Raw genomic sequence first — 10,469 nt, 5'->3', positions numbered from 1 at the left:
ACATTTATGAATACTCAAGGGTGACTCAGAGAGATGCTGTCTCCTCACTCAGCTAGAACACAGCTCAGATGACATCTACCACACCGCATGTGGATGATGTTCCCACGTCTGTCTCCAGCACACGCAGTTTTAAGAACCAGAGGCTGCCATGTGGAACTCTAAATTCCCCCTATCTAGTCCAGTATCTGGCATGTATTAGGAGGTCATCAAATATTTCTTTACTAAACACGGAGTAAAATTTTAAACAGATTTTATACACAGGTGAACATTTTCTTTAATAAGAACCATATTTTTCTTCGATTAGTTGGAAAGATGGCTTCCAGGAAAAGAATATTTCTCAATAACCTAGCAGGGAGTAAGTAGCAAGGGTGCTATTTTAGGCAGAGTGGTCAGGGGGGCTTCCTTGAGGAGGTAGCATTGTTGAAAACACCTAAAGGTTGAGAAGTAATGAAATTCAGGTAATTGTGCAGGAAGAGATTCTAGGCCCCGAAGACAGGAGCATGCCTGGTGTGTTTGAGCAGCGCCAAGGCAGCCAGAGGCTAGATTAGGAGCACAGAATGCTAGAGGTGAGATCCAGGGAGAACAGGGGCCAGGTGGAGTAGGGAGGACTTCAGACTCAAGATTTAAGATTGGTGTTCTGATGGATACTTTTTAAGGGGCTGTTTTGGCTGATGTGTGGTTAAGTGACCATACAGAGGCAAGGACAGAATCCAGGGTCAGTTAAGGACCATTGCAATAATCTGGGTAAAAAAATAATAATCATCTAGATTTGGAACATGAGGGAAGCAGCTGAAGTGGTGAGATGTCATCATGTTCTGGTTCTATTTTAAAGGTGATGCCAAAAGGGCCTGCTGGAAAATGGGCACTAGGGAGTGTTAGGGAAGAGAGGAGTCAAGCGTGACCCTAAGGTTTTGGGCACTGACAGCTGGTGAAAGGGTGGGTTGTAAAGGGGTGTGGAAAAGAGAAGGAAATGTTATTTTGCAGCTTATGAGAATAAGTAAAAGCAGTGATGGCAAGACAGTAATATGTGCAGGTGGTGAATCCATATTTGATATTCTAGTGAAATTTTCTGCTTAGAAAATTTTCTGCTTAGAAAATTTTCTGCTTAGAAAATTTCAGGACATGGAACAGCTCAGCTTGAGGCTTGAAGAAAAAGTAAGATATCTACATCACTTGGGACCATCTCTCTTGTCTTGCTTAATTCCCTAGTAAATGTCTGTCGGACTCTGGCAGATTAGTATGACAGCATGCATATGTAATGGTGTGGTCTAAATGGGATGGACAGTGAGTGTGGTTGGGATTGGTGAGAGGGCATGGTCAAAAGTTGAGGTCTGGTGAGCAGTTGCACAGGAAGTCCTGAGGTGACTGGAAATGCAGATCGGACTGGAGAAAAGCCCAGAGCACATAGGAAGAGGGTAAGAGCATTGGCAAAGTAGGAGGGTGAAGCAACTGGTCATCTTCAAAGTGCCAAGGCCCAGGGTGTGGTTATGTCCTGTATGTGGGAGTAGTGACAGAACAGCACATGGTGTGATAGAATGAGATGGACCGAAGGGGAGGTAAACAGAACTGCGGCAAGTCAGTGACTCATGAGATCATGAGGTCTAATGGCTCCTCGCCAGGAATCATGAGCTCACTAAGGATGATCATGAGAGAGGACGAGGAAAGGAAGGCCATGCTGAAGCTGAGGGAGTTGCACAAAATAGTCCAGATACACACTGAGAAGATTACGGGAAAGGTGCCAGCCACTGACGAAAAAATAGCTTGATATCTGAAGAGAACGAAATATATTAGGAGAACATACTTAAAGCTAAGAAAAGATTGGTTGCAAAATTTCTTCAAATTTTAATACTGGAAGTGCACCTCCTAGCTTTGTGGTATGGTAAGTGGGTTAAAGTTAATTTATAATTAACCTAAAAAACGACAAAATTTTGTCTTACCATTTGTCTTAAAACTCAATTCTTGAAAACTTGTGAGTACCACAATTTTTTAAAACTAAAAAACTAATTACACTGACATTTCCAGTTCCTGGATCCTAGTTATCAAGGGTGTGTGTGTGTGTGTGTGTGTGTGTGTGTGTGTGTGTGTAATATAAACCAAAAAGAACCAGATCCGTTATCCACTAACACTTGATGAATTTAGGTGAAACTCGAACTTACGTATGGAAAATCCTAGAAAGATCTGGAGCTGGAGAAGAGGATTCTGCTTGTATTCCATGGGCTTACTATTCAACTGTGGATCAGGTTAAGGTAAAATGTAAATCATTTATGTTTTGTGACACTTCCCAAAATAGACACACAATTGAAGGAAGATGAGGTTAGCATTTTCCTGTGGTCTAATTCTGTTAAAATCCTAGGAAAATGGCTGCTGTGTAATCCACTTCAGCAAATATACTGCTATCTATCTATGACACACAAGACAAAAATCTGAAATTTCCTAATAAGATACAGCTCAAAGGTCTTTCAAGATCATATACGGGAAGTTTAGATTTTGTCTTGTGGGTCATAGGAAGCCACTGAAAAATTGACAAAGAATGGCAGTATAATTTGCATTTCAGATCATTCATTCTGGTGGAATGATGAAAGGCTTGGAGCGGGAAGAGACTGGAGGCTGAAAGGCCGTTGTAATACGTCTCAAGAACCTCTACTGTGTGGAGGGAGAAAAGAAATTGAATGAGTTATAGATAGGTGGGTGAACTTCCTGAGTGAACCAGGGGGAAGTAGCTCCTTGATAATTCAGAGTTCTGTCTCAAACAAATGAGTAAATCTGCTATTTGTGGTGTTATTATTATACATTTCACTCATCTATGGATTTTTTAGGGAGTGCCATAGTGCTTGGCTCACATTCAAGAGTTCATGAGTTTACGGAACAAACCAACACTGTTCATCTGGGATTCTTTTAAAATCACTGTTCATTAGCTGAGTTAAATTTTGCCTCTGCAGACATTTGTTATGTCAGCATCACTCACATGACCTACCTACTATTCAACATTGCTCCAATTTAACTACTTCAAGTGAAAAGTTACTAAATTGGCAGTACCACACTGGGCAAAGTCTACTACTTCAATCGGTCGCTCCAGAATTCCTGAGGCCATGGGCGTAAAGTCTCAGTTCTCTGAAATCTTGATCTACATCACAAGGGTTACTGAAGATTTTCCTTGTTTCTAGGATCTCTACAGTGGATTAATTGGCCCACTGATTGTTTGTCGAAAACATTACTTGAAAGTGTTCAATCCCAGGAAGAAACTGGAATTTGTCCTTCTGTTTCTAGTTTTTGATGAGAATGAATCTTGGTACTTAGATGACAACATCAAAACATATTCTGATCACCCTGAGAAAGTAAACAAAGATGATGAGGAATTCATAGAAAGCAATAAAATGCATGGTATGTTACATGATTCTAAAACCATTTTTCTACTTTTTTAATCCATTTCTCTTTCAAATAAAATTATATTGGATACTAATTTGTTTTGTCATAAACCACTTCTGCCTCACTTTGTATGTGAGGTAGAATTCTGTTCAAAACAAAAAGGGGACTATGTTCAAAATCATTTGCTAATTTATTTTCCAATTCCAAAATCTCATTTCCTTTTAAATAATCCTTGATTAAGATTAAGGCTTTTGGTGCAAAGTGCTAGAAAAGCAGTGTGTGATATTATTGACTTTAAAGTATCCATTTTCCTCATTTGTAGTAAAATAAATTTTATTACATCAAAAATATTCTTTACATTAACTTAATAATCATATTTTCTTTGAAAGAGCTATTGGTTTAAAATATCTTGAAAACTAATATAAAACCATATGCTTTCCCTAGCTATTAATGGAAGAATGTTTGGAAACCTACAAGGCCTCACAATGCATGTGGGAGATGAGGTCAACTGGTATCTTATGGGAATGGGCAATGAAATAGACTTACACACTGTACATTTTCATGGCCATAGCTTCCGATACAAGGTAAGAGCCATCCATGGCAATTACTCTTGCTCTATTTGAAAATGTTTTAATACAAGTGAAGGAAATATTTCCTCAGAGAAACTTATGAAAAATTGAAAGCTGCAAAGACTACAGCTGGCCCTTTGTATCTATGGATTCCCCATCCAGGATTCAATCATGAGGATTGAAAATATACAGGAAGGTCAAGTGCGGTGCCTCATGCCTGTAATCTCAGCACCCTGGGAGGCCGAGGCAGGTGGATCACCTGAGGTCAGGAGTTCGAAACCAGCCTGGCCAACATGGTGAAACCTGTTTCTACTAAAAATACAAAAATTAGCCAGGCATGGTGGCAGGCATGTGTAATCCCAGCTACTCGGGAGGTTGAGGCAGGAGAATTGCTTGAACCCAGGAGAAGGAGATTTCAGTGAGGCAAGATCGTGCCATTGCACTCTAGCCTGGGTGATGAGCAAAACTCCGTCTCAAAAAAAAAAAAAGAAAAAAGTCATCCTAGGAAAAAAAAAAAAAAAACAAACAAAAAAAAAAAAAAAAAAGAAAAAACATATATACAGGAAAAAAATTTCCACAAAGTTCCAAAAAGAAAAATTTGTATTTGTAGCACTGAGTACTACATTGAATCCATGCAAATGAAGAGATATGTAGGCATTGTATTAGGTATTATAATAATCTAGATATGATTTGAAGTATATGGAAGGATATGCATAAGTTATATGGAAATATGCCGTTTTACTTGAGCATCCATGGATTTCGGTATGGGGGCATTCCTGAAACCAATCCCCCATAGATACTGAGAGATGACTATAATAGGGCACAGTAATTTCAACTGACACACCAGCCTTTGTTACACCTTGAGCTCTTCCTGGGATTTGCATTTTTAACTGAATTTTCATGGAGTTCTGCTCACACATTCCTGAGTAAGGAAACTGAATGGAATTGCTAACAAAGAGGGTAGGAGTGTTCACATAATGATGGATGAGAGTAGAGACCGCAAGACTTTATCATAACCTTTGCCCTGTGTGTTCTAAGTTCTGTATCTCAAATGGCCCGAGATGAGCAAGATCAGTTGGGTGACAAGCAATTGGTCGATACATCTCAATCCTACTTCTATTCTTTCTCGGTGCTGATTTCAGCAGAAGCCAGTGGCCCTCCTGGAAATGCTTTTTCCTTATGCTTTGGGCTAATTTAGAAAATGCAGAAGTTATCAAAAAGCATAGTGCAGAAAGCCTGTTTTTTATCTCCATTTTGTTTTACATAGATATATAGTATTCTTAGAGGACTTTTAATTCTATCCTTGTAGAAATAGACTGCTGTCACCTACTTCAGGCACTGCCTGAAATGCCTCTGGTTTTTGTCTTTTTCATCAGCCTCCTTTTCTGCTTCCTTTGTTTATTTATTTATTTGAGACTGAGTCTCACTCTGTCACCCAGGCTGGAGTGCAGTGGTGCGATCTTGCCTCACTGCAACCTCCGTCTCCTAGGTTCAGGTAATTCTCCTGCCTCAGCCTCCCGAGTAGCTGGGACTACAGGCATATGCCACCATGCCTGGCTAATTTTTGTATTTTTAGTGGAGATGGGATTTCACCATATTGGCCAGGCTGGTCTTGAACTCCTGACCTTGTGGCCCGCCCACCTCGGCCTCCCAAAGTGGTGCAATTACAGGCGTGAGCCACTGCACCCGGCTACTTCACTTTTTTAACTTGATTTAAAGCTTCACAGACAAACTAGGATAGATTCAGGCAAAAGAGAGGCAAGGGCTGAAATGGGGCCACACCTGAGTGCCTTTTGTGTAGCTTAAATGCTATGACAAACAGGCAAACCAGAGTTGAGGTACAGGAGGTTTGTGGGTAGTCCTGATTGATGAATTCATTCTCATCACATCTTTCTTTCACACCCACTTGATGTGGATACCAAGAACTTAGTAAGAATACAAAAAACACATTTTACCGTTTGTATTAAACACAAAAACGAGCTCAATTATTGTAAACAGATTTATCCATCCTTTCAATATCCCTGAGCTGACCAATAACAAATGACATGAGTGAACTCTTGTATATAATATTATACATTATTTGTCATTTTTCTAATTAAGCACAGGGGCATTTATAGTTCTGATGTCTTTGACATTTTCCCTGGAACATACCAAACCCTAGAAATGTTTCCAAGAACACCTGGAATCTGGTTACTCCACTGCCATGTGACTGACCACATTCATGCTGGAATGGAAACAACTTACACCGTTCTACAAAATAAAGGTGAATATCCAGGTGGTAATTCTAGAAGCCATATATAGTAAATATAATCAAAGGAACTACTTTGCCTAAATACTTCCCCCAACATGAAGCATCAATATGAAGCATCTGTGAATCTGCTGCCCTGATTTCTTCTCTACCTCCAAAATGGATTTTTTTTTTTACTGCTAAATGGTGAGGGATACTGCTAATTTCCTGATAGCCAGTACTTTTAACAGCAACTGTCATTTCTAAGCTAATACAAATTGACACCCATTTGATGCAGTGTAATTATACCTAAAGCTGATATAAGGGAGGAGTCATGTTACTTATTTACCAAGAAACAAACCATTATTTACATAAGACACATTTAGAATCTAATTTCTTTCTTAACAAAAAGAATTTTTTTTTCTAGGTGGCACCCCTGTGTAAGAGAAGCCCAAGACAACCCCAAATAATATAGTTTCAAATACACAGTGTCTTTCTGTGCATCCAAGAAGGAGAGATCTTATTATTATTTGTGAAAGATGCAGGGAAGAAACAAAATTTAAATGTACTGCTCCCCAACCCGTGCAATAACCTTCCCCATGTGCAGATACACACACATACACTTGAAGAAAAATGAACAGTTTATTATTATTATTATTAATTATTATTATTATTATAAGATTCCTGCACTGTGACTGCAGGCTTTGGTCTTTCCTGGATCTTTTGAGTTGAGAATTGTTGTAATTGGAAATGGCAAACCCAACAGGAGGAAATTATGTAAAGAAAACCAATCTATGTCTTTCCTCCCCAAAATGGGGGGAAAAGGGAACATACAAATGAAGAAAATATAAATGTAAATATATTTCAAGATTAAGAAGCCCTGAAAGGTTAACCTTCAGAGCAAATGAAAAGTTTTAATTTCTGCTCCTGGGTCTTACACAAACAACTTATATCATGAAAAACTATTTCCATTAATGCTCTTTTTATTAGAGCAGTCACTGATAACACCAGAATATCAAAGGCTCACAGACAAGCCACTAAATTTAATGCCAATAACTTGAACAAGGTGAAAAGAGCCAAATATGATGAGAAAGAAAAATTTAACACTAGTAAACCATGTGGTTACATGTGCTTGCATGTAAACCACACAAAAGGGTGGTCCTGCTAGAAAAATAATGGCGAGTAAGGGAACATGGAGGCATTTGGGGAATGCATGTGTGCAAATGCCTGGCATGTGCAGTATGATACTACAGGGCAACCGTACACACACAGACACAGATTAGATTCCTCCTGTGTAACAACCATGAAAGAAGACGGAGATTACTGCTTGGTTAAGAAAGGGGAGATAGTTTTTAAAGCCATAGGAAAAATTACAGAACAAACAGCAAATATGGAGGGAAAATCAACACTGGACAAAAAATTAAAGAGAAACAACTTTTGCAAAGAGAAAAGGTATTGCATGAGACTGTAAGAAGCAGTAACGAATAAAAAAAGATAGTTTGAACTCTCTTTGGCCCATAAAATCAGTAGCCATGTTTATCAGTCTGAATTATCTTTACATAAGTCCAATCAAGCTTTGAGCAAGTTTACATTAATTAGGAGTCTTAGAAAAGCCTGCTTAGCTTTAAATTTCTAACAGGCAGGGACTATATATTCTGTATTCTGTATTTCTAGCTAAGTACCCAAATCCAGTACAATAGTTTGCTTACTGAATATATAACAACGTATTAATTCAATGAAGAGAAACTTTTGTAACTACTTTTTGACATAATTTCAGATTCCCATATACCTTTCACCGATTCCCCAAATGTTAATGATTTGTGCAGCCACACTGGCTTTCTCATTCTTTTTCCTATCTCCCTCTCATATTCACCCTCTATAAGTACACACACAGACATGTATAGATACATACAATTATCTTTCCTAAAAACAAGAATATTCTTGTACATGACAATACAATGATCAAAATCAGAAAATTAACAATGATTTAAAAAACGATAGATCTTTTTCAAATTTCACTAATAATCCTAATCATGTTCTTTATAGAAAAAGAAAATCCCGGATCACGTACTGTATTGTTGTCATGTCTTTTAAGTCTCCTTCTGAATGGTTCCTTAATACGGGGCAGTCACTTTGTAGAGTGTCCTTTCATTTGAGTTTGTCTAATGTTTCCTCATGATTAGATTTAGGTTCTGTACTTTTGAAGACTATCATGGCATGATGTTGTGTTTTTCTTAGTACACCATGTCAGGAGGCACAAGATAGTGATTGGTTCCATTACTGGTTATGTTAACTTCAGGCTTTGGTTAAGGTGGTGTCTGCCAAGTTTCTCCACTGTAAATGTATTCATGTTCCCTTTACAATTAATAAAGATCTTGTAGGAAGGAAAGTCATCTTTTTTTAAATAAAGCAGTAATAGAATGAGAAATTTTTAAACATATAAAAAGTAGAAAAATAAAAATGAATCAGGAATAAAGTAACAGTAAAAAATTGGAATACATTTAGAGAACCATCTACTAATTTTTAAACCATATATTATTTTTCATAACAGTCTTAAAATTTCTTTTTCTATAGAGACCAGTATGGCTGGATGAAATAAATTGGTGATAAGTGGAAAAAAGAGAAAAACCAATGATTCATAACAATGTATGTGAAAGTATAAAATAGAATGTTACTTTGGAATGACTATAAACATTAAAAAAAGACTGAAAACATACAACTTTGTGCATTTGTGGGGGAATACTCTTAACTTTTTGCAAATGGAAAGATCAACAGACTATATATCGATACAGGACTGGCACCTATATACTAGGTAATAAAATTGATTCAGACAGTCTCATCATATCACCACTATTAGGGTTTTATAAAACTGCATTTTAAAAAAGATCTATGACCAGATATTCTCCTGGGTGGTCCTAAAAGGAGCACCATTAAGGTTCATTGAAATGTTTTCAATCATTGCCTTCCCATCAATCCTTCTAACATGCTGTTGACATCACACCTAATATTTAGAGGGAATGGGAATGCAAGGTATGAGGGAAGGAAATAAAAATAAAATAGGATGACGCAAATCAGTTTTGTGAACCCTTGAAGAGATGGTCTAAAGGATGTTATCTGGAACTGGAGAAAAGCAGAGTTGAGAGACAATTCCATAGCTTAAATCCTGTTAAGGATAAACATCACCATTAGAAGAAAAGCTTCAAAATACACCTGTGGCAGATGTCACAGGAGTAGAATTTCTGCCCAGCCTTAACTGCATTCAAAGGATAACATCAATGAACTGAAGTTGAACTAAAAAATTTTTAAAGAAGTTAAAAAAGAAGGCACATGGTTGTGAATACAATGATATATTTCTTTATTTTCACATACACTGTAGCTAAAAGAGTAAGAGTACACATCAACAAAAAATGGAAACAAAGCTTTGGCTGAAAAAAGCACGCATTCGACAAATCATGTTAATAGCTAGACAAGAAGAAAGTTAGCTTTGTAAACGTTTACTTCATTTGATTCAAAGAAAAACAGTTTTCTTAAGGTAACAAGAAGAAAGCACGAGTTTTCTTAAGGTAACAAGAAAAGTAACCAAAAAAATGAGGTTTGAAATTTTTTACCACGGCAAAACATTAACATCTTTCTCAAAAGCATAGAGAAAACTGGAAAAATCAAGAAGATAAAATTCTGGGCCAGTTAGTGACATTGTTTCAAGCATATTTGCAAAACATTTCCTTAAAGTGTTCTTGGGACGAAAACGATTGTCATGTCTCCAATAACAGTGAACTGATGTTGTTCCTTGGAATAAAAGTCAATTTCTACCTTAAAAAAATATATGGTTTCTCTGAGGAATTCTTATGTCTTGAAGACTTTTTACATTCTAGACAATTAAACTGATTGAGGTCATAAATTAAGAAATGAATAGTCACCACTATATGGTAAGGTAAGCAGCCTGAAAGCACCTGCATCATACATGTGTGATATATATATTATATATATATTTTACATATATATATATATATATAAAATATATATATATGATTACATATACATGTGTGTGTAATCAAAATGCCTCTACTTGTACTTTGGCATTCAATTTTGGAAATTCAGTCTCAAATGCCATTATGGTATTTTTCAAATGATACCTTTAAGTCAATGATTTCTTTCGACTGCAATAGAGAAGGTATGGCAAGAAAAATGCTGCAGTACCATCTTCTGGGAGAACATTCATGAAATCCTTCAGTTCTAGTTCCACAGCAACAATTGACAATGTTTCTGTTTGTAGAAAAGAGTATCTGAGTTAGAACTGAAAGTCTGTC

General features: G+C 37.1%; 2 protein-coding genes across 13 annotated transcripts in view; one reads left to right on the top strand and one right to left on the bottom strand.

The window, feature by feature from the left end:
- The window catches only part of LOC108300868 (ceruloplasmin), a 58,444-nt gene that overhangs the window by 37,880 nt on the left and 10,095 nt on the right, over positions 1-10,469 (top strand). For 2 of the 5 annotated variants that reach the window (XR_005199309.1, XM_017523813.2), the window contains exons 15-18: positions 2,140-2,246; positions 3,165-3,381; positions 3,811-3,950; positions 6,036-6,198. Coding sequence is in view for 2 of the 5 variants with exons in the window: in XM_017523813.2 (XP_017379302.1) it covers positions 2,140-2,246; positions 3,165-3,381; positions 3,811-3,950; positions 6,036-6,198 (627 nt within the window). In the remaining 3 variants the exon portion in view is untranslated. Of the gene's footprint in view, positions 1-2,139; positions 2,247-3,164; positions 3,382-3,810; positions 3,951-6,035; positions 6,199-8,736; positions 9,222-10,469 lie in introns of those variants that run through there. The other 3 variants (XR_001823636.2, XM_017523814.2, XR_001823637.2) reach the window with 3 other exon arrangements.
- HPS3 (HPS3 biogenesis of lysosomal organelles complex 2 subunit 1) overlaps positions 9,498-10,469 on the bottom strand; it is a 49,635-nt gene continuing 48,663 nt past the window's right edge. For all 8 annotated transcript variants that reach the window (XR_005199314.1, XR_005199310.1, XR_005199311.1 and 5 more), the window contains one exon: positions 9,498-10,425. Coding sequence is in view for 4 of the 8 variants with exons in the window: in XM_037736858.1 (XP_037592786.1) it covers positions 10,298-10,425 (128 nt within the window). In the remaining 4 variants the exon portion in view is untranslated. The remainder of the gene's footprint in view (positions 10,426-10,469) is intronic.

This window comes from Cebus imitator, unplaced genomic scaffold, assembly GCF_001604975.1.
Source record: "Cebus imitator isolate Cc_AM_T3 unplaced genomic scaffold, Cebus_imitator-1.0 Scaffold30, whole genome shotgun sequence".
In the NCBI taxonomy this organism is placed as follows: domain Eukaryota; kingdom Metazoa; phylum Chordata; class Mammalia; order Primates; family Cebidae; genus Cebus; species Cebus imitator.
This window is presented reverse-complemented; position numbering and strand designations above follow the sequence as displayed.